At 51.2% G+C, this 24,006-nt stretch overlaps 1 protein-coding gene across 5 annotated transcripts in view; it reads left to right on the forward strand.

The window, feature by feature from the left end:
* The first annotated feature begins 677 nt into the window (after positions 1-677).
* The window catches only part of FBRS (fibrosin), a 28,296-nt gene continuing 4,967 nt past the window's right edge, over positions 678-24,006 (forward strand). Inside the window, exons 1-13 of one of the 5 annotated variants that reach the window (XM_024111951.3) lie at positions 678-2,621; positions 3,884-4,066; positions 4,417-4,452; positions 4,571-4,600; positions 4,850-4,898; positions 6,631-7,030; positions 7,257-7,492; positions 7,840-8,033; positions 8,185-8,229; positions 15,902-15,994; positions 16,274-16,342; positions 16,427-16,456; positions 16,716-16,787. In XM_024111951.3, coding sequence (XP_023967719.2) covers positions 2,274-2,621; positions 3,884-4,066; positions 4,417-4,452; positions 4,571-4,600; positions 4,850-4,898; positions 6,631-7,030; positions 7,257-7,492; positions 7,840-8,033; positions 8,185-8,229; positions 15,902-15,994; positions 16,274-16,342; positions 16,427-16,456; positions 16,716-16,787 — 1,785 coding nt within the window. In that variant the 5' untranslated portion in view covers positions 678-2,273. Of the gene's footprint in view, positions 2,622-3,880; positions 4,067-4,416; positions 4,453-4,570; positions 4,601-4,849; positions 4,899-6,630; positions 7,031-7,256; positions 7,493-7,839; positions 8,034-8,184; positions 8,230-15,901; positions 15,995-16,273; positions 16,343-16,426; positions 16,457-16,715; positions 16,788-24,006 lie in introns of all 5 variants that reach the window. The other 4 variants (XM_042843740.2, XM_024111950.3, XM_042843738.2 and 1 more) reach the window with 4 other exon arrangements.

The raw sequence follows: 24,006 nt of genomic DNA on the forward strand, positions 1-24,006 counted from the left end.
TAGCCACTGCAATGCCTTGCCAGAGTCTGCCCTGCTTGCGACCCATCTCTTAAGGGAGCTGGGTCCCAAAGAGGGTGGGAGCTGCAGCAGAAAAGGCTCCTGTTTCCATGCATGGGAAAGGAGATGGGAGGAGGCCAGTGTTAAGGCAACTCCTTTACTGTAGCACCTAGGAGCCCCAGTCACAGTCCAGGTCTGCATTGTGCTTGGTGCTGTATGAACAAAGTGATTGTCCCTTGAGTGCCGGCACTGGATAGGGATGAGATATCCCGGGTCATACCCCCTCCCCACTGCTGTGGCTTGGGGTGGAGGAGGGATGGAGCTGGGTTTGGACTGGCCTGGTGTGACTACATGGGACTCTGAGAGCAGGCCTGGCCGTGCCATGGTGCTGTGGTTGGGTGGGGCACTGGGGCTGTGACATCACAAGGCTGGGTGATGGAATCAGGTGTCATTGTGGTGTGGTGTGGCAGGGCTATGACATTACAGTATGATGTGATGTCATCAAGCTGTGCTGTGACATCATGCTGCAGTTTGTGGGACTGTGACATCACCAGGCTGTTGCGTCTCCTGGGGACGCTGTGACATCACAATGTGGGGGAGGGGCTGCAGGGACTACTTCCAGCTGAGGGATTTTTTTCCCTCTTTCTGCGCTTTCATCAGATGGCGGAGGGATCGCACGCTGTGGACGGAATTGCGTCGCGTGCCGTGCGCAGAGAAGAGGATCCGGCAGCGACGCGCAGAGACAGACAGCCGAGAGAGTCGGGGGACAGGGGCGAGCGGGGCGCGGCCCGTGGAGGGGGAGGGCGAGACCAACCGGGCCCCCTCCCGTGAGGGAAGCAGAGACTGGTTCGGACTGAACCATTCCATCCCCACCGCTCCGGCCAATCAACGGGGGGCAACGAGGACAGCGCTGGGCACGAGCCTCGCGGCCAATCAGCGCGGGGGTCGCGAGACGCCCCGCTCCCCGCAACGGCCGCGAGAGCCCCCTCCCCGCCCCGTCAACGGATTCCTGCCCTCTACGCCCGCTTTCTTAAAGGGACAGAGCAACGTCAGGCGTCAAGGGGGATTTCTGCCGGAAGAAAACAACCCCCCTCTTCATCCCAGCGCCTGTCAATGGATTTAAAGGGAGCCCGGAGCTGGTAAAGGGGAGTTCGCTCCTGCCCCATTGTGGAAAGGGGTTTCTTGTCGGAGGAGTTTGACGCCAAGTTCTTAAAGGGGACGCCAGCTGGCCTAATTACGGAAGTGGCTGGTGAGATTTAAACTCCGGGTTCTTAAAGGGGACGTGGCCCCGACATGAATTCCGAGAAGCGATTTCAGTCCGGTTTCTTAAAGGGGCCGTGACCCCGCCCCGCCGGGAGGCAGACGCCGATCAATCTGGATCCGTACAGGGGAGGCGACCCCCGCGAAGCCAGACGCGTTGGCGGGGGCAGTTGTGCCCCTGGATTGTGAAAGGCGAGGTTCCTCCCTCGGCCCATCGACCATTGCCATTGCTGGCAGAAGTGGACGCTGGAGTCTTAAAGGGGAAGTCACTCCTCCCCTCCGACGTGCTTGGGGGCTGAAGACGTTTCATTCCGGACTCTCCAAGGGGAAGTTGCCTCGCGCGCAGGCCGCCTGCCAAAGGGACTGTCTGTGCTGGGGGGGTCGAGCCCGCACACTTAAAGGGGAGGCCAAAGCCCAGAAGCCGCCCAGCCCCCGCTGCAGTTTGTGCGGGGCGGGATTTAAATCTAGGGGCCCCAACCCCGCAGGGGTGAGGTGAGGCCTGATTAAAGGGGAGGCCTGTGCGAGAAGCCTGTCCTTAAAGGGGAGGTCCTTGGAAAGAGGGTTGTAGCCTCCCGCAGCAAGTTAATCTGAATTAAAGGGGAGGCGCACCTCGGCCCCTCCCTGTCTTGGAGTTTATGTCAAGGGACATTGAACCTCTATTATTTGACAGGCCTGCCTTAAAGGGGAGGACGCACAGAGCAGCCGCTGTGGCGTTCTGAAGGGGAGGCCCCCCAAAGAAACTGCCACGGGGAGTTTGTGTTGGGGGGCCCTAAATCGGATTTCAAAGGGGAAGATTGCCACCGTGTGTCAAAATCCCCCTTAAAGGGGAGGTTGCCAGCAAGTGTTTAAAGGGGAGGACAAAGACACATCCCCTCCACTTCCTGGGGGAGCACCTCCCCCCTCCGGTTCTCCACCAATCAGCGCCCAGAGGAGAGGACCCAGTTCAGAACAGCTGCCATGCAGCAGGCTGGAGAGGGGTGAAGGGCGTCGCAGGAAGAGGCTTGGACGGGGGCAGCATGGAAGCAGCGGCAGCTCCTGCCCCCTGCTGGAGCGGGGGAGGTGGCAGGGCCCGGAGGCTGCGTCGCTGCTCGCGGCGGGACCGCGAGAGCCGCCGGAGCCAACGTCGGGGGGGACGCCCAGGGGAGCCTGCCCACCGGGGCATCCTCTCCTCCTCCTCAGACTCAGAGAGCGAAGGTCCCGCCCCGCCGGCCCCTGTGGCGCCCGGTAAGCCCCGGCGCCGGCCCTTGCGCCGGAGGACGAGGCCATCAGGCTCCTCCTGCAGCCATGAGGAGGAGGAGGAGGAGGAAGAGGATCTGATTGACGGCTTCGCCATTGCTAGTTTCATCAGTCTGGAGGCACTGGAGGTGAGGGGCTGAGAATCGTTCTCAGCCACAGGCACTATAGGGCACAGGAGACACATAGCAGAGCCCATTCCAGGCGAAGCACAGTGGTGTGCGACACACGTACACCACACCCAAAACAGACAATTATAGGCAGCCCAGCCCGGATAGGGTGGATTGATGGGGTTATGTTTCTGGAGTACTTGGCATATAGCCGTGGAGATGGGGCCATGTCTCAGTGCTGGGGGTTCCCGGGGGCTGGAATATAGTGAGCGACGTAGTTAGGTGCCAGAGGTTCCTGTCAGCTGAGATATAGTTGGGGAGACAGGGATATGTCTCGGGGATGGGGGGTTCCGGGGGCTGGGATATAGTGGGGCAGGGGCTGGGACAGGGCTGCATCTTGATGCTAGGGGATGGGATATAGCATGACGGAGGGGCTGTGTCGCAGTGCCAGGGGATGGGATATAGCTGGGGGGGACGGGGATGCCTGTGCGTTGGAACTGGGGGTTCCTAGCACTGGATATAGTGGGAGAGATGGGGCTATCTCTCAATGGCAGGGGTTCCCGAGGGCTGGGATATAGCCGGGGGAACGGGGTCATGACTTTTGTCTGGGATGCTGGGCGCTGTGTCCAAGATGGTTGCTCTCCTTTGGGAAGCGGTGCTGTGTCAGGCCGCAAGTAAGGCTGTGTCTACACTGCCAAAACTTCACTCGTTCAGGGGTGTGAAAAAACACCAGTATAGACACCTTGTTCGAGGTGGTTATTTTTTATCCCCAGGAGAGCTCTCCCCTGGCGATAAAGCGTGACTCCGTTGCCCACGGCACAGCGCGGCCGTGTTGTAACGTGGGCAGTGTAGACATGCCGTAAGACATCTTCCGGTTAAGATGTGAAGCAGGGAATCCAGGTTTCAGCAATGCAGGGGGGGGAGCTCCCCAGTCTCAGTGTGTTCCTGTTCTGCGGTGACTCATGCTCGCTCCTCTTGTCAGACTGGACTGATTAGGAATCAAGGCGTGTACCCCAGAGTAAAGGTCAGTTGTAACCTGTCACGTCCCGCCCCCAAGGTGGCTGCTTCTTAGCACCAGGCAAGGGATCCCTATGTAAACAGTCCCTGTGCCCTGCCCAAGAGGTGGCCATATCTCAGTGCTGGGCAAGGGATCCCAGTATAAGCAGCTCCACCCCAGAGGTGGCTGCGTCTGAGCGCTAGGTGAGGGAACTCATTAGGGGTGGCTGGGCAGGTGTCATCTGTCCTCAAGGAGCTGCTTCACCATCTCCCCCTCCCCACAGAAGGACACGACACTGAGGACCCCCGAGCGGCTGGAGCATCGGCTGAAGCACTCGGGGAAGCGGAAGCGGGACGAGGGGAGCCGCTCAGAGGAGGAGGAGGGCCGTGATGAGAGCTCAGAGAAGGGGTGTGGGCGGCATGCGGGGGAGCGGGCGCTGAGGAGACGCAGCAAGAGGAGGAGGAAAGAGGTGAGTGGAGAGGGGTGTGTGGGATTGGGCAGGGAGAACTGTGGGGCTGGATGACATGGGGCTGCAAGGGAGGGTGGGGAGCTGGGCAGGGGGATGGCAGGGTATTGCAGGGGTGGGTGGGTGCTGTGAAAGGGGGACAGGGGATGCTGGAAGAGTAGGGGCTGGGTCGCGGAAAAGGCTGGGGGTGCAAGGGAGGGTGCGGGGAGACGGAGCATGGAGGTGCAAGGGAGGGTGGGGGTTGGATGAGGACTTTGGGATGCAGGCCGGGGGGTGTTCATGACATGGCAGGGGCATCTCAACTCTGCTCATCAGGGGGCGGTGCTGCCAATCGTACCCCTTCTTTCCCACAGGCCTCCCTCCGCTCCTACTTGGAAACAGGATACATAGTAAGTGGCTCCCTCGCGCTCCGCCTCTCCCCCCTTTGTCTGGCCCACGGCACCCCCTAGGGGCAGGCTCGGGCAGCTCGCCCTCTGCTCATCCCACCTTTGTCTTTCTCCCTTGCAGTGCGACATGGAGAGTGACCCAGGGGAGCAGGTGAGAGGCCCTGAACCTCACCCCTCCTCCTGCCCCCTCCTCCCATCCCCACCCCCTGAACTCCACCAGCCCACCCCTCCTGCCCCCACATCCCTGAATCCGCCCTCCCCCGGGCAGGCGTGTTTGGGAGGGGAGCCCTCCCTGGGGAGCTCAGAGAATCAAGGGGGGGGGGGGGCGCCTGGCGTGTATTTGGCAGCAGGGGGCTCCCCACAGCCAGCAATAACATGAGTTCATTTCTCTCCCTATCAGGCCTCCAATGATGACCTGGATCAATCGTTCACTGTTTCAACCAACAAAGGTGGGTGCTAAAGGAAAAAAGCGCCCCTTACCGAGCACCCCCACCCTGCTCGCTGCAGCACAGCGCCCCCTGTGACATTACCCCGGGTACAATCCGGACTGTTGAACAACTGCGTCCCCTTCATTCTCTAGCCTGTGGTGCCTTTTGCACTACTTTGCTGTGAGAACAGCCATTCCTGGTCCTACTCACTCATAGCCCCTAGCCTGCAGAATCGTTCCCAGCTAAACGACAGGAGAGTACTCTGGCCAGCCACTCATGAATTACATACAGGGCGACACCAGCAAATTCCCGGTCCCAGCCTTGTCCGCCAGAAATGGACGTCTTGTACTGCCCAGCTCCCAGCTGGGCAATACAAGCTCACAGAAAGTCAATCGTTTCATCAATGGAAAATTATATGCATATAATTTTCCATCTCAAGTGGAGGTTCCCAAATGCTTCAATCCAAACACACTGGCTTAGATAAAACAATAAAACAAGTTTCTTAAAACAATAAAACAAGTTTCGTATCAACAGAAGGAAAGATTTTAAGTGATTACAAGTAATGAGGCATCAAAGTCAGAAGTGGTTACAAAGAAAATAAAAATCAAAAAGGCAAACTAATACCTAACATAAGAACAGCCATACTGGGTCAGACCAAAGGTCCATCTAGCCCAGTATCCTGTCTACCGACAGTGGCCAATGCCAGGTGCCCCAGAGGGAGTGAACAGAACAGGTAATCATCAAGTGATCCACCCCATCACCCATTCCCAGCTTCTGGCAAACAGAGACTAGGGACACCATCCCTGCCCATCCTGGCTAATCGCCATTGATGGACCTATCCTCTGTGAATATATCTAGTTCTTTTTTGAACTCCATTGTAGTCTTGGCCTTCACAACATCCTTTGTCAAGGAGTTCCACAGGTTGACTCTGCGGTGTGTGAAAAAATACTTCCTTTTACAAGGAAGTACCTACCTTAACAAGCTAAGAGAACTTAAAGCAAAAATGTTTTTCTCACCATAAGCTTACAGCAGTCTGGCTGGATTGCTTCAGCTAGGATTTCCCCCCAGTTCAGTGATGCTGCCTTTGTCATTCCAACTTCACTGCTGCTGTGAGTAGAGATATGGAGAGAGAGAGATGATTTGGAGGCCACTGTTTCTCATACCCTTTTTCCCTCTTTGAGGATTATCTCCAGCTGGGGTTCAGGCGACAGGCAGTCCGTTTACACGGAACCCCCCAGCTGTGGCTTTGTCAAGTTCTCGCTCACACCCTGCCAAAGAATGGCCGCTTATCTAGTATGTGATGGTTCATTGGTTACCTGGCCGGGACGACAATGTGTCTTTTGTCTCTGAAGAACTGTTTTGGGCCTGCTTTTCTAAACTTGGAACACGTTACAACAATGTGATACTGTAGAATCTTATAACTTCACATACATTTTTGCCACACATATTTTACCAGGACAAAAATGTTCAGCAGATTGAGTTTTCAAATACCACCTCACAAGGCATACGTTTGTATACAATTTATCATAGTCTGTTGAAAAGCGTGAACATGGGGTACAGTCTGTCACACACCCCTAGCACTGACTGCTGGGGAGAGTGCCTCCTACTGAGCCCCCCCACCCTGCTCATTGCATGGCAGCACCCACCCACCCCACCCCCAGCGCTGCATTGGAGCATCAGGGCAGCACTGGCAGCCCGGGGAGTGCCCCCTGGTGCTGGGTGGTCTCTCACTGGGTGCTGTCTCTCTCCCCAGCCTCGGGCCCAGTTGGTGCCGTGAACGGGAGCTGTGCAGCCAAACTCTCTGTGATCCCCAAGGTCTCAGGGCTGGAGCGGAGCCAGGAGCGGAGCCACGAGGCCGACGGGGACCCCCTGCTAGTGCCTTTCCTGCCCAAGGACCCCCTTTCTCAGGCAGCCCCAGCCCTCCCTGTGGCCCCGGCCCGGCCCCCTACTCCTCCAGCCCCGCCGCCCTCCCGGACACCCAACCCGGCTGCTGCCCGCACCACACCCCAGCCCCGGGGCCAGCCGCCGGCGCCGCAGGGGGGCCAGGCACCCCACGGCCTGCCCCAGCCCACTGTGCATGGGAAGGGAGCACCCTTCGCCAGCCCCACGCCGCCGGGGCCCTATGGAGCAGGGCTGGACCTCAGCATCGCCGGGTGAGTGAGCTAGGGCGTGCATTCCTGCCTCGTTCTGTCCCCCTTCGTTCTGTCGCCTTTCCCCCCCTTCTTTTCTTGCTCTCTCTCAATCGTGTGTGTGTCCCCTCCCCCGTTCCTTTCCATGTTCCGTACCCCCTCATTTTCCCCCCACTAACTCTCCTCTCGTTCGGTCTCGCTCGTTCTCTCCCCTGGGCTGATTTTCTCTCTTCCTCTCTGTCTTCTGCAGGTGTAGCCGGAGCAGCGCACACGCCAAGCCCCTGCTGCCCCCGTGCTCCTCCTCCTCGCAGCTTCCTCCCCGCCCCTCCACCCCCTCGCTGGCCCTGCCCCCCCATGCCTTCCCTTCCACCCTGCGCCCCCCCACCCACCATCACCCACCTCTCTTCCCCCCCTCTCCGGGCCTGCCCCCACCACCCCCTCTGCTCCAGGTCGCTGGGCACCCCGCCGCAGCCGCAGCCTTATCCGGTGAGTTGGGAGGGAGGCACTGGGGGTGGGAGGGTGCATGGCAGGGCTGGTGGGGCCAGTCCCATCCCTTCTGGGAAGGGGTTGGTGGAGGGGGGAGGGGAACATCTTTCAAGGTGAGGCTGGCAGAAGATGGTTCCCATATCTCCAGGGGAGAGGGGCCGGCAAGGGGATCCCATCTCTCTGGGAGGGTGCGGAGGTGGCTGGTAGTTGTGGAAGGGATTTCATTTCTCAGGAAGAGGTGGTGGGGGGTGGTCCCATCTCTCTGGGAGGTTGAGGGGGAGGGGCTACAAGAGGGTCCCATATCCCCCAGATAACTCCATCCCCTGCTCTCTCCTCTCCCTGCTCAGAACAAGAGCTGATCCGGCAAGGCCTGAGCTCGCGGTTCCTGACAGCGCAGGGCGGGGCCGACATGGGGGCAGCCGCCATCCGCCCGCTGGCCTTCCAGTTCCATCAGCACAACCACCAGCACCAGCACACCCACCAGCACACGCACCAGCACTTCACCCCCTTCCCGCCGGGCATGATGCCCGCCCCCGCCATGGTGAGTGATCCTTCGGGGGCATCAGCTCCGGTCCGACCCCAGGGCAGGAAACTCTGCCTCAGGGGGAGCGGGGAAAGGGACACAGGACCTTTCCCCTCTAGAGAGCACTGGTGCGTTGGGTTCCCCTTATATCCCACTTTTTCTTTTCCAGTTTGAGAAATACCCAGGCAAGATTGATGGGCTTCTGAGGCATAACGTGAGTGCGGCGTTTGCAGCCACTACCCTGTGCCAGGGGTTCCCAAGGGCTGGGATATTGGGGGCGGGGGGAGAGGCAGGGCTGTGTCTAGGTGCCAGGGCTCCTGGGGGCTGGGATATTGCGGGGGGCAGGGCTGTGTCCAGGTGCTGGGACTCCTGGGGGCTGGGATATTTGGGGAGGGGGGCAGGGCTTTGTCTAGGTACCGGGGCTCCTGGGAGCTGGGATATGGGTGGGGGCAGGGCTGTGTCTAGGTGCTGGGGATATTGCAGCAGGACAGGGCTGTGTCTAGGTGCTAGGACTCTTGGGGGCTGGTATATTGAGGGGGGGGGGGAGAGAGTGGGAGGGCAGGGCTGTGTCTAGGTGCCGGGGCTCCTGGGCGCTGGGATATGTCGGGGCGGGACGGGGTCATGTCTCAATCCCAGGGGTGGTTCTTCGAGCAGTGTCCCTATGGTTGCTGCACTGTAGGTGCGCTTGTACCCCCTGCGCCTTTGGTCGGAGATTTCTCATAGCAGTGTCTGGTCCGCTCGTGCCCCGTGCTGCTTTTCTGTAGCACTGCGTGAGCGAACCACCCTCAGTTCCTTCTCAGCTGGAGACAGAACTCTGGCAGTGGTTCCCGTTGAGATTACCTCAACTGTGTCCTGCTTTGTTGTTGTAGTAGTTAGTTTGTCGTGTTTAACGTTAGTGTAATTAGTTAACAAGTGGTAGTAGTAGCTTTAGCTTCCTAGTTATGAAAAATAATTAATATTTGTTTTAAAAATCTGTTACATTTAGATAGATATTAGTTAGTAGATAAGGTAGTTTGTGTTCACTGGGAGGTTATGCCCGGTTCTCCCGGTGTCAAATGTTGTCTGTTGTGACGGGCACTCCTCAGTGCATTTGTTGCCTCGGGGAATCACACTTTGCCCGAAAGTGTAAATTCTGTCTGGCATTGACATCTAGAGCCAGAAAAATCTGGGAGATCAAATTTCGGCTCCTGATGATGGAGAGCTCACTACGCCTGGCTTCTGACCCAGGCCAAGGGACTCCTCCTGGACACCAGGAAAATATGCTACCTCCACGATCTCTCAACTGCTCTCATCGATGGCATCTAGGAGGAAGATGCAAGACTCCTCTCATAAGCCTTCCAAAGGTCATGCCCTGAGTTTACCAGGTAGAATTTCTTAAAAAAGCCAAGGTCGTCAGTATCTTCAGCTACTTCAGCGCTATCTGTTCTCCAATCTGGTACCTGTGAGGCTGCAGGTTCCTCAGGTTCCGAGGGCACCACTGGACCAAAAGATGGCAAAGCCTCAGGCCCAGCGAGATCGTTGGTACCGTTAGCAGACCAGAGCAGCAAGAAAAGCTCTTCCTCTGCGTCCTTGGTACCAAAGCAGCCTATCGTTAACAATTTTCCAGGGCTTCGAACACCACCCATCACAAAGATGGGCAACCTTCATCGCCTGCCCTCTCTAGGAGACCTGATCCTCAAGAAGAAATTTTTGAGGAGCAAGAAACTAAAGCCAGTGAAGAGGTCTCTCCTCTGGCCACATCTCAACGCTTGATGAAGCAGTCATGCCTCCTCCTCCATCCTTGGTGGATGATTTTTTAAGCAGTTCAGGATCTGGTCAAGAGAATTGCCAACTCCTTGCAGATCTCTCTCCAGGAGGTTAAAGAACCTCATCATAAGCTGCTTGGTGTCCTTCATTCACCCTCATCTGCCCACATAGCCTTGGCTGTCAACAAGGCCCTTCTGGACCCCGCAGCGATCATCAGGCACTATTCTGTCTACATGTGAGAGAACGGATAAGAAATATTACGTTCCAGCAAAAGACTTGTTGTTTTCTCATTCCTCTCCTACTTCTTTGGTGGTCGACGCAGTTAACGAATATGGAGGGCAGCACTGTGCTAAATCCACATCCCATGAAAGATGATAAACGTTTAGCCCTCGTTGGTAGAAGATCTTATTCGTCAGCCTACTTACAACTTAAAATAACCAAGTATCAGGTGTTAATGGTGAAATATAATCACTAAGGCCTTACCAAATTCACGGCCATGAAAAATGCTTCACGGACCAGGAAATCTGATCTCTTGCGTGCTTTTACCCTATACTATACAGATTTCACGGGGGAGACCAGCGTTTCTCAAATTGGGGGTTCTGACCCAAAAGGGAGTTGCAGGGGGGTTGCAAGGTTATTTTAGGGGGATCGGGGTACTGCCACCCTTACTTCTGCGCTGCCTTCAGAGTTGGGTGGCCGGAGAGCGGTGGCTGTTGGCTGGGTGCCCATCTCTGAAGGCAGCGCCCCGCCAGCAGCAGCACAGAAATAAGGAGAACAGGAGGACTTGTGGCACCTTAGAGACTAACAAATTTATTAGAGCATAAGCTTTCGTGGACTACAGCCCACTTCTTCGGATGCATATAGAATGGAACATATATTGAGGAGATATATATACACACACAGACAGAGAGCATAAACAGGTGGGAGTTGTCTTACCACCTCTGAGAGGCCAATTAATTAAGAGAAAACAAACTTTTGAAGTGATAATCAAGCTAGCTCAGTACAGACAGTTAGATAACAAGTGTGAGAATACTTACAAGGCGAGATAGATTCAATGTTTGTAATGGCTCAGCCATTCCCAGTCTTTATTCAAACCGGAGTTGATTGTGTCTAGTTTGCATATCAATTCTAGCTCAGCAGTTTCTCGTTGGAGTCTGTTTTTGAAGTTTTTCTGTTGTAATATAGCCACCCGCAGGTCTGTCACTGAATGACCAGACAGGTTAAAGTGTTCTCCCACTGGTTTTTGAGTATTTTGATTCCTGATGTCAGATTTGTGTCCATTAATTCTTTTGCGTAGAGACTGTCCGGTTTGGCCAATGTACATGGCAGAGGGGCATTGCTGGCACATGATGGCATATATCACATTGGTAGATGTGCAGGTGAACGAAATAAGAAATAAGGGTGGCAATACCTACCACATCATTCTTGTGCTACTGCCTGCAGAGTTGAGCGGCCAGAGAGTGGCGGCTGCTGACTGAGGGCCCAGCTCTGCAGGCAGCAGCGCAGAAATAAGAGTGGCAATACCATACCAGGCCATCCTTACTCCATACTGCTGTTGGCGGCGGCTCTGCCTTCAGAGCTGGGCTCTCGGCCAGCAGCCGCCGCTCTTCAGCTGCCCAGCTCTGAAGGCAGCGCCGGTGCCAGCAGCAGCGCAGAAGTAAGGGTAGCAGTACCACAACCCCCACTACAATAACCTTGCGACCCCCCCCCCCCCCCCGCTACAACTCCTTTTTGGGTCAGTACCTCTACAATTACAGCACTGTGAAATTTCAGATTTAAAGAACTGAAATAATGAAATTTACGATTTTTAAAATCCTATGACCGTGAAATTGACCAAAATGGGCTGTGAATTTGGTAGGGCCTAATAATCATATAAATTACACCAAACTGAACTCTTTTGTTGACCGCTTACTGGCGGAGCAGAGAGAGCAATTCCAGGCAATTATTGTGGAGGGCCAGCTTCTTGCCAGAACACCACTACAAGCCTCTCTCAACACTGTCGATATTGCTGCCCATTCGAACTCTGCAGCAGTAGTTCTGAGAAGGGCTTCCTGGCTCCAGCTCTGGATTTCTGAAAGAGGAGCAGAATACGGTGGAAGACCTTCCTTTTGATGGATGTAAACTGTTTGCAGACGGGGCAGATGAATCTCTGAGCACATTAAAGGATTCTAGGGCTACGTTGTGTTCTCTTGGGAACTATACATCTGCCTACAAGAGATGGTTTAGCAAGTCCCAGACAGCTCCGAGATCCCAGACAGCTCAATTCCTCATCTCCCAGAGGCTGTGTGAACCATAGCAGAAGACACCCAAATTCCAGAGAAAGAAACCATCCAACTCTCAGCCTTCTGCCTTGCACCCTTCCACCTCTGCACAGCAATTCTGATGGGCTAGTTGAGATTTCTGAATTACCACCCTCATCCTTACCAACTCCACCAGTTCCACTGCCTTCCTCCCTTTGGCGATGACCTTTACCTCTTCAGGCACGTTTGAGAGTTGATCCCTACAGTCAGATGGGTTTTGGAGATCATCTCCACAGGGTACGCCATCCCCTCCACATCTTTTCCATTGACCAACCCCCCTCTCCGTCCCTTTTCAGGGACCCCTCTCACGGGAGCTTGCCTTGTCAGGAAATAGCCTCTCTCCTACAATCGGGTGTTATAGAACCAGTTCCCATGCAGCACAGAGGAAAGGGGTTTTAGTCCAGGCACTTCCTAATACCAAAAAAGAATGGCCCTGGGAGACCCATCCTAGATTTGAGGCTACTCAACACTGAGGTGAAGGCACAAACATTCAAAATGGTGACACTTGCAGTGTTAATTCTGTCACTAGATCCAGGGGATTGGTTCTCAGCCCTTGACCTTCAGAATGTGCTTTTCCACATTGCGATCCAGCCATCTCACAATGGACATTTTATTGTCAGCCAGGACCACAGTCAGTACCAGGTGCTCCCTTTCAGCCTGTCATCTGCCCCGAGGGTCTTTTTGAAAGTCATCTCAGTAATAGCAGCATAGCTCCGCAGGAAAGGTATTTTAGGGTTCCCTTACCTGTATGATTGGCCGCTGAAGGGTTGCTCCCTGGAACTGACTTCAGGGGCCACTTCCGAAGCCATAGATCTCTTCCTCAACTTGGACCTACAACTGAACATTCAAAAATCTCCTTTTGACCCCTGTGCACAGCTTAGCGTTCATAGGAGCGCATCTTGATTCAGTAACAGCAGGAGCCTACCTTCTTCTGCGCAGGTGTGTGGCCCTTTCCAACATAGCCAATACAGTCCAGCTCAGCACCCAGACTTCGGTCAAGAACTGTCTTCAGTTGTTGGGGCACATGGCAGCCAGTCGATCACGCAAGACTCCGATTACACCGCCTTCAAGGGTGGCTCAGGAGTGTTTAGTCATCAAACAGACACAGTTTAAATATGCTTCTTTCCATACCCACTTGCATAAAACCGTCCATCAATTGTTGGAAAGACCATCACGGCGTGTGCGCAGGACTCCCATTTGTACGTCTTTTCCCAACGCTCGTCATAATGACTGATGCCTCCATGCGAGGGTCGGGAGAGCACCTGGATGTTCACATGGCCCAAGGCAAGTGAACGTCACAAGAGACCATGCTACACATCAACCTCCTGGAACTCTGAGTGGTCAGATACGCCTTTCTCTGGTTTCTACCACTAATCGGGGCAAGTACATAAAGGTTGTGACGGACAACATGTCATGCATGTTTTACATAAACTGGCAAGGAGACGGAAGATCCCCCTCCCTCTGCACTGAGGCTGTCAAGCTCTGGAATTGATGCATATACAATCAGAGCGTCATCACAGCAGCCCGTCTTCCAGGGGCTCAGAATGTGACAATGGATACTCTCAGCAGGCACTTCTTCCAAGACCACGAGTGCAGAAATAGATTCCAGCATATTACACTACATATTCCGGTAATGGGGCACCTCCCAGATAGGTCCCAAACTGGAGAAGGATGCTCGATTAGTGGATTGAGATTTCCGATCCATCCCAGCAATAAACAAGAGATGTGCCTAGTTTTGCTCCAGAGGCGGACTGGGTCACCGACTCCTGTGAGATGCCTTCATTGGTCGTCGGATCTAGTGCATGTATTCCCACTGACTCCTCTACTAGCCAAAGTTCTGTTCAGAATAAAAAAGGACAGAGCCAGAGTCATCCAAATAGGTTTGATCGGGCCCAGACAAACATGGTTTCTTTTTACCTAATACAGCGGTTCGTTTGCTCACCGACTGCTCTCCACATTGCTCCTCACCTGCTCTCCCAGGAAGGGTTGGAAGATCCTTCACCACAGCCTTGCAGTGCTTCATCTTAAAGTACTGTTGTTCCATGGTTCATGGGATTAGAGACCGCCTGCTCAGAGGAGGTAAAAAGAGTAGTTACACAGCAGAAAACAGTCTACTCGCTACACATACTCTCAAATGGACAAGATTTATCTGTTTGTGTGACCTCCGACATATTCCACCGACCTCGTCGCTGCAAGATATACTGGACTATATCCTAACTCTCTAAAAATTTCAGGGCTATTTCTGAGTTCCATTAGAGCCATCCCAGCTTTCCATTCTCCAATAGAGGGTTATTCTGTTCTTGCCCACCCGACAATATTGAGGTTCCTCAGACGTCTCAGAAATCAGAATCAGTCAGTCAGTTGTCGTAATCTGGTTCTTAAATGCCTTACAAGATCACAGTTTAAACTGAGCTGCCTGCTCTGTTTATCAGTGAAAACAACATTCCAGGTAGCCATCTTGTCGGCACAACTGGTTGAGGAAATGGGGGACATGCCACAAAGGCCCCTTTTCACAGATTTTTTTAAGGAGGTGGTCACATTATGATCCCACCTTGAATTTTTACCTAAACTTTCCTCTGAGTTCCATATTAACCAACCCATTCACCTGCCGATCTTCCACCCCAAACTTCACCTAGATAAACAAGAAGCATTGTTGCACACCCTGGACATTGGGAGAGCCCTGGCCTCCTCTCTGGATAGGACTAACCCCTTCAGAAAGACCCCCAAATTGTGTGTCTCCCTCGTAGCTAGATCAAAAGGGCCTGCAATCTCTAATCAAAGACTTGCCAAGTGGATATCTGACTGCATTCATTCTTGGTACAAATCTTGTAATATTCAGGCACCTCCAGACATACGAACTCAGTCTATGAGGTCCATTTCCACCTCTACAATATTTCTCAAAAACATGCCTGTGATTGAAATACGTAAGGCTGCTACTTGGGCTTCTAGATGCACGTTCGCTGAACGCTAGTCAGTAACTCCTGACGCTGCTTCTGATGCTGTTTTCTGTACTTTCTTCCGTACCGGACTCGACTCCAAAGGCCCTCCCCCCTCCCCCCCCAACCTTAGAGGGAATTGCCTGGTAGTCCCCCGAGCGGCGCACCTGCAGGGACACTACTCAACGAAGAAGAGACGGTTACTCACCCTGTGCAGTAACTGTGATTCTTCAAGATGTGTGTCCCTATGCGTGCACCACTGCCCACCCTCCTTCCCCTCCGCTTCAGAGTTCTCAGTTTTGGGGCTTCATGGTAGAGAGAGCGGTTCGCCCGTGCAGTGCTATATGACGACGCCCGGGGCAGTGCCATGAGAACTCTCCAGTCAGAGGCATGGGGGCGCAAGCACAGCTAGAGTGCAGCACCCGGAGGGCACATCTCGAAGAACCACAGTTACTGCCCAGGGTGAGCAACCATTTCTTCCTGGGGGCTGGCTATAGCGGTGGGGAACGGGGCTGCGTCTCGGTGCTGGGAGTTCCCAGTGGCTAGGATGTGGGCTGTGTCTCAGTGCCAGGGTGTCTCGGCGGCTGGGATATAGCCAGAGGACGGGACTGTTTCTCAGTGCTGGGGCTTCCAGTGCTGAGGCGTAGCGGTGGGGGGCCGGGGCTGGGGGTTCCTGGGGATTGGGATATAACCGGGAGGATGGGGACATGATTCAGTGCTGGGGGTTCCCAGGTGCAGGAATATAGTGGTGGGGAGGCTGGGCTATGTTGTAGTGCTGGGTGTTCCCGGGGGTTGAGGTCTGAGGTCCCAGGGTGCTGTTTATTCCCCAGGGACTAGCAGACCCCTGCATTGATGGCACTTCCCTTTCCACTCAGTGAGCTCTCCATGCTCTCTCTCTTCCTAGTTCTATGCCACGTTCCCTCCCGTGTCTGGGATCCAACCTGTCCTGCCCCCTGCTGTTTCCTTTGGCTCCCTGCAGGGGGCTTTTCAGCCTAAGGTGAGTGGGGAAGTAGACCTTGTCCATTCCCAGCTCTGGGAAGGGAGTGTGGCCTAGAGGGTTAAAGCTGGCAGGGGACGGGGGTAGCAGCTGGGATCTAGGGCTCGTGGGTTCTATCCCCTGCTCTGGCAGGCGAGTGGGATCTCCTGGATTAGAGTGGGGGGGGGCTGGGAGTCTAGCTAATTGTGGGGGAGGGAGGACTCTATCCGGGTTTTGGCTCTGGCTGTGGTAGGGGGATTTGTTTGTTTGTAGCCTCCTGATGCCCTGTTCTCTCCCCAGAGCACTAACCCAGAGCTGCCATCGCGGCTGGGAGCTGTCGCCCCCTCTTTGTCTCAGAAAGGGGGTCAGGTGAGCAGGGCAGTGGGCTGTTTGCGTGGTGTGGGATGTGGGCACAGATCCCTCTCTAACCGCCCGCTCTCTGTCTTTTTGTAGCTCACGGACCATTTCAGACCCTCCCTGAGGGTAAGTAACCACGTGTACCAATCCTGTGACTTCGCTTGTTGCAGCAGGGGATGCTGTGAGAAATGGGTCATGGGGGGGAATAGGCCAGTGCGTGCCCAGCAGGGGGCGCTGGGAGGAACGGGTCACGGGGCAGGGGAATAGCCCATCTTGTGCCCAGCAGGGGGCGCTGTGAGGAATGGGTCACAAAGGGGGAATAGCCCAGGCGGGGGCACTGCCCTGGTGTGTCCCAGGAGCTGATGCTTTCCCATCTTTCTTGTAGAAGCCTGGCAAATGGTGCTCCATGCACGTCCGCGTGGCCTACATGATCCTGCGGCACCAGGAGAAGATGAAGGTAGAGTCGTGGTGGTGCCCTTTCTAGGCCCCAGTGGGCACTGCAGGGGACAGCAGATCCTGACCAGTAGCGCCCCCTGCAGTACCGGTGCTGGGCGAGAGCACATCTGGGATCCTGCACTCATAGTCTGGGAGCATAATGTAGTAAAAACTCATTCTGGGGGCACCTTAGCCATAGAAAGGCAAGAGAGGTGTCAGCTGAGTCTTAAATATCTCCAGAATTATAAATTCAGTGGCTTCACCCTCTGCGGCATGGCAGGGGGCACTTGTTGCCCCCGGCCCCAGATCTAGATCCTCCAGTTGGTGGGAATTTTGATAATACTGTGTCATCAGAAATGAGTCCAGTTGAGTATCATTCAAAAGCCCTTTCTCCCTCGAACACAACAGTACCAAACGTAACAAACCCAGAACATTTAAATGGATCCTGTCAAACTAACCAAATATCTTTTTTTGAATGAGATTATAAGTTTGATTGATAAAGGTAACGGGTTTTTTTTTTAACTGTACTTTAACCGGGGATGCATTGGCTACATAAAAAAAACCTGGTTCTTTGGTAATCCTAGGGAAGTTAGCCTTGACATGTAGGACTGAAAACATGTTTTCATCTAAGTCATCATCGAGGTCCTCTCCATCTAGGCACGTTGTCACACTGATCGTTGTCCATGCTGCACTCGCACGTCTCTGTACAAGGCAATCTGCTGGCCAGACATTTGCAGGGTGATGAGTATCTGGGCTTTGCATGTGAGCGTTGGATTATCTAAGGATGAAATCAGGAGCACACGGTATTTTACACACAACTGGTGTGGTCAGGCCGTCTGTGCCTGATAGGAAGAGGGTAGTTTTGGATGCACGTGATCATCTTGGAGCCGTTCCATTGCTTGATGATTTGCCCTTCTGGTAGCAGGTCTAAATGCACCCCTTGTCGGTGGCAATTTATGTTCGTTGGTCTGCTTCTCGGAAAACATCGACACTGTAACTCTGCAAGTGTTGTAATGTGGATCTTCAAATGGTAAACTCGGCATATGAACACCTCCAGTGCACTTATGACATAAGAACGGCCATACTGGGTCAGACCAATAGTTCACCTAGCCCAGTAGCCTGTCTTCCAACAGTGGCCAATGCCAGGTGCTTCAAAGAGAATGACCAGAACAGGTCATCGTCACATGATCCAACCCTTGTTGTCCAGTCCCAGCATCAGACAGTCAGAGGCTTGGGGATACTCAGAACATGGGATTGCATCCTTGACTGTCATGTCTAGTAGCCATTGGTGGACCTATCCTCCATGAACGCATCTAATTAAATTCTTTTTAAAATCCATTTATAGTTTTTTGCCTTCACAATATCCCCTGGCAACGCGCTCCGCACGTTGACTGCATTGTGCGAAGTGCTTCCTTTTGTTTGTGTTAAACCTGCTGCCTATTCATTTTGTTGGGTGACCCCTGGTTCTTGTGTTATGTGCAGGGGGAAAAAAACACTTTCTCCACACCATTCCTGATTTTATAGACCTCTCTTATACCCCCCCCCCCCACCTTAGTCGTCTCTTTTCCAAGCTAAATAGTCCCCGTCTTTTAACTCTCCTCCTATGGAAGCTGTTCCATACCCCTAATCATTTTTGTTGCACTTCTCTGTACCTTTTCCAATTCTAATGTGTCTTTTTTTTGAGATGGGGTGACCAGAACTGCATGCAGTATTCAAGGTGTGGACATACCATGGATATATATAGCGGCATTATGGTATTTAGTGTGTTATCATCTATCCCTTTCCTAATGGTTCCTAACATTCTGTTCGCTTTTTTGACTGCCACTGTATATTGAGTGGATATTTTCAGAGAACTATCCACAATAACTCCAAGATCTCTTTCTTGAATGGTTATAGCTAGTTTAGACCCCATTATTTTATGTGTATAGTTGGGATTCTGTTTTCCAATGTGCATTACTTGGCATTTATCAACATTGAATTTCAACTGTCATTTTGTCACCCAGTCACCCAAGTTTTGTGAGATCCTTTGTGTGTCTTTGCAGTCTGCTTTGGACTTAACTATCTTGAGTAATTTTGAATCATCTGCAAATTTTGCCACCTCAACCGTTTATCCCTTTTTCCAGATCATTTCTGAATATGTTGAACAGCACTGATCCCAGTACAGGTCCCTGTGAGACACCACAATTTACTTGTCTCCATTCTGAAAACTGACCATTTATTCCTACCCTTTGTTTCCTGTCTTTTAACCAGTTACTAATCCATGAGAGAACCTTCCCTCTTATCCCGTGACCGTTTAGTTTGCTTAAGAACCTTTGGTGTGGAGCCTTGTCGAAGGTTTTCTAAAAGTCTAAGTACACTATATGCACTGGATCACCCTTGTCCACATGCTTATTGACCCTTCAAAGAATTCTAGTAGATTGGTGAGGCACGATTTCCCTTTACAAAAGCCATGTTGACTCTTCCCCAACGAATCGTGTTGATCCATGTGTCTGATGATGCTGTTTTTTACTATAGTTTCAAACTATTTGCCCGGTATTGAAGTTAAGCTTACCAGCATGTAATTGCCAGCATTGCCTCAGGAGCCATTTTTAAAAATTGGCGTCCCATTAGCTATCCTCCAGTCATCGGGTACAGAAACTGATTTAAATGGTAGGTTACAAACCACAGTTAGTAGTTCTGCAATTTCATATTTGAGTTCCTTCAGAACTCTTGGATGCATACCATCTGGTCCTGGTGACTTCTTATTGTTTAATTTAGCAATTTGTTTCCAAACCTCCTCTATTGACACCTTAATCTGGGACGGTTCTTAAGATTTGTCGCCTAAAAAGAATGGCTCAAGTGTGTGGATCTCCCTCATATCTTCTGCAATGAAAACCAATGCAAAGAATGAATTTAGCTTCTCCTCAATGGCCTTGTCTTCCTTGAGTGCTCCTTTAGCACCTTGATCCTCCAGTGGTCCCACTTTTAGCAGGCTTCCTGCTTCTGATGTACTTAAAAAATATTTTGCTGTTAGTTTTGTGTCTTTTGCTAGTTGCTCTTCAAATTCTTTTTTGACCTGCCTAATTATATTTTTACACTTTATTTGCCAGATTTTGTTCCTTTTTATTTTTCTCATTTGACCTCCAACTTTTAAAGAATGTCTTTTTGCTTCTAGATACTTTTTTTACTCTGTTTAGCTGTGGTGGCATTTTTTGGGTCCTCTTCACTATTCTTTTTAATTTGGGGTATACATTTAATTTGAGCCTCTATTGTGTTTTTAAAATATTTCCCTGCAGCTTGCAGGCATTTTACTCTTGTGACTGTTCTTTTTAATTTCAGTTTAACTAGCTTACTCATTTTTGTGTAGTTCCTCTTCCTGAATTTAAATACCACTGTGGTGGGTTTCTTTGGTATTCCTCTTTTCTCCCCCCCCTCTCCCCTAGGATGTCAAATTTAATTATATTATGGTCACGATTACTGAGTGGTTCAGTTATATTCACTTCTTGGACCAGATCCTGTGCCCCACATAGGACTAAATCAAGAATTGTCTCTCCCTTGTGGGTTCCAGGACTAGGTGCTCCAAGAAGCAGTCATTAATGGTGTCTAGAAGCGGTATTTCTGCATCCCATCCGAGGTGAATGTACCCAGTCAATATGAGGATAGATGAAATCCGCCATATTATTGAGTTTTCTATTTTAATAGCCTTTTTAATCTCCCTGAGCATTTTAGAGTCACCATCCTGGTCCGGTGGTCGGTAGTATATCCCTACTGCTATACTTTTATTACTCAAGCATAGAATTTCTGTTCATAGAGATTCTATAGTACAATTTATTTCATTTAAGATTTTCACTATATTTGACTCTGTGCTTTCTTTCACATATAGTGCCACTCTCCCACAGCACAACCTATTCTCTCATTCCAATATATTTTGCACACTGGAATTACCTTGTCCCATTGATTGTCATTGTTCCACCAAGTTTCTGTGGTGCCTATAATATCAATATTCTCATTTAATATTTGGCACTCAAGTTCACCCATTTTAGTATTTAGACTTCTACCATTTGTATACAAGTACTTATAAAATGTATCACCTTTTAGTTGTCTGCCTTCATGTGATGTACTTAAATGGGACGACTTTTCATCTGACTGTTTCTCTTCTGTTCCTACCTGTACTTTATAAACTTCTATCCTCTCCTCTTTACTAGAATATAGAGAATCCCGGCTAATAGATCCTCCCTATGGGATGTCTCTGTCCAAACCATGTGCTCCTTTGCACCTGTTGGCTTTTTCTCCAGCCTTAGTTTAAAAACCTCATCGGTGACTGTCACAGCTGTTTCGAGCACCTTTGGACAAGGAGAGAGGTGAATCAAATGTCTTCCAGTAAGATAATTTGGTCTTCCCAGTCAACCTTCCAGTAGTGTCACATCTTGAAAGGGCATGGAAACCTGCCAGTGGATAGCATTTAATGGGCCGAGTGATCGGAACACATCTCTGAGGGATATACAGTGATTCTGTTCTTCAGAAGGAGGCACAAAAACAGAACCTAGAATATCTGTGTCTTGTGCAAAACTCTGGAGTTTAGTAGCACCTCTTTCTCTGTGGCTTTGATGGCAGGCGAGATCGTTTTAGTCTCAGCCACCTCATGGGAACCACGAAGAAACTCCACTGAACAGTGCAAAGCGGCTGCTTCATTACACCATGCAACGATGAAATTCTTCCACCAGTTCTTTGCGTGCTGCAGCGTTGTCTCTGCCATGGACGCCGTTAACTCATCCTTTGTGCAAGTATGAGACAGTAGCTTCTTCAGTGTGAAATTGGAGATGTTTGTGGACAGGGGCAGTATCTCCTTTCTGGTAATACTGCTAATTGATTCCCCCGCATAGGTGTCAAACATGAGCTGGAGTTTATCATAGGTCCAGTATTTTCTCTGTAGCCTCCTAATGAAATGTTCAGCCAAATCTTGGCAGGTGTTACCAGGTTCTGGTTTGTCAAGAGCTTGTACCTCAGCCATACCATCTCTGATTGTTTCGCTTACTCTGCTGGTGTAAGGCACCGGTCACGTTGTCGGTAGGTGCTGGCTTAGGAAGCCCATGTGAGATGTGCATTAGTTTGCTTCTTGCCTGGTACATACGCATTGTTCTGTCGCGTTCAAACATAGATTGTGGTACCACAAAGAACTCGTTCGTTCCCAAAGTCTCATGTAGATCAACATCATGCTGCGATCTGGACACAGCCAGGAGATGAGCAGACCGTGACCTGTCTGGTTAGCCTTTCACTCTGACTTCCTTCTTTGCGTTTGAGCACCGCTTTAGTCTACCGTTCTTGATTGGAGCCTATAGATTGACGTGGTCTTGGCTAAGTGTTTGGGTGCTGAAGGCTTCATGCACGTCATGGCCCAAAGTATCCATTCGACCGACACCTTTAGCTATCTCATGCTATTAATGAGCTCCAGACCGTTCTATGCAAATAGATTGCCAATGCAAATAAGCTCATCATGTAGCTTTACAGTTACCCCTTCTTGGCATTTAACACCACCTAACGAATCTAGACGATGCTTGGCTACTTCTGGGGAAAGTCATCCCAGCCATGCTTAGTGTGCGAAATTCAATGGAGTCCTGTCGTTGTGAGAGAAACCAGGAAAGGATACTGTTCTGCCCCCCGATCCTCCAGTGACTTTCAATGCTCCGTGTTCATGTTCTAGGTCTTCGTCTGAACCAAGTGCACAGAAAGGAACTGGCGACCTTTTAACAACCCAAATTCCTTTTCTAAATTCCTCCCGTATTTTCTACATCTCTTATTTCAGCAAGGAACCAGGCAACCATCACAGAATATTTTGATACTTCAGATGTATTCAAGTAGGCGGGGCCTGATGAAAGTCATTGTAGGATACTTCAGGAACTAGCTGAAGCAATCTTAGACCATTAGCAATCATCTCTGAGAACTCCTGGAGGAAGGGTGATCTCCCAGAAGACTGGAGAAGGGCAGCCACAGTACCGATCTTTAAAAAGGGGAACAAAGAGGACCTGGAGAATTATAGACCAATCAGCTTAACTTCAATGCCTGGAAAGATACTGGAACAAATAATTAAACAATCAGTTTGTAAGCACCTGGAGGATAATAGGGTTATAAGGACTAGCCAGCATGGGTTTATCAAGAACAAATAATGGCAGACCAAATGAATTTCCTTCAAGATGTGATCTATCTTGATTTTTAGTACGGCTTTTAATATAGTCCACCAGACATTCTCATATGCAAACTAGGGTAATGTGGCCTAGATGAAATTACCATAAGGTGGAATGATTATAGTCAAAGAGTAGTTCTCAATGGTTTGCTGGCAAACTGGGAGGGTGTATTTAGGGGTGTCCTACAGGAGTCAGTCCTGGGTCCGATACTAGTCAATATTTTCCTTAATGACTTGGATAATGGAGTGGAGAGTATGCTTATAAATTTTGCAGATGTCACCAAGCTGGAAGGGGTTGCGAGAACTTTGGAGGACAGGATTAGAATTCAACACAACACTGACAAATTAGAGAATTTGTCTGAATTCAACAAGATGAAATTTAAGAAAGATGAGTGCAAAGTACTTCACTTAGGAAGGAAAAATCAAAGGCACAAGATGGGGAATAACTGGGTGGTTGCACTGCTGAAAAGGATCTGGGGGTTAGAGTGGATCACAAATTGAATGAGTCAAGCATGTGATGCAGCTGTGAAAAAGGCTAATATTGTTCTGGGGTGTATTAACAGGAGTGTCATAGCGAAGACAAGAGAGACAATTCTCCCACTCTATTCTGCACTGGTGAGGCCTCAGCTGGAGTATGGTGTCTAGTTCTGAGTGCCGCGCTTTAGGAAAGATGTGGACAAATTGGAGAGAGTCCAGAGTAGAGCAACAAAAATTATTAAAAAGTTTTAAAACACCTGACCTAGGAGGAAAGGTTTAAAAAAACCGGGCATGTTAGTCTTGAGCAAAAAGTCAATGGAGAGGGGACTTGCTAACAATCTTCAAATATGATATGGGCTGTTAGAAAAAGGACTATGACCAGTTGTTCTCCATGTCCACTAAAGGTAGGACAAGAAGCAACGGGCTTAAATTGCAGCCAGGGCAACGTAGGTTAAATAGAGTTAGAAAGTTTTTCCTACTAAGGGTAATGAAGCTCTGGACCGGGCTTCTGAGGGAGGTTGTGGAATCCCCGGCACTGGAGGTTTTATAAAATGGGTTAGACAAGCCACTGTCTGGGATGGTCCAGCCAGGGTTACTCGGTCAA

This window comes from Chrysemys picta, chromosome 4 (genome assembly GCF_011386835.1).
Source record: "Chrysemys picta bellii isolate R12L10 chromosome 4, ASM1138683v2, whole genome shotgun sequence".
In the NCBI taxonomy this organism is placed as follows: Eukaryota; Metazoa; Chordata; order Testudines; family Emydidae; genus Chrysemys; species Chrysemys picta.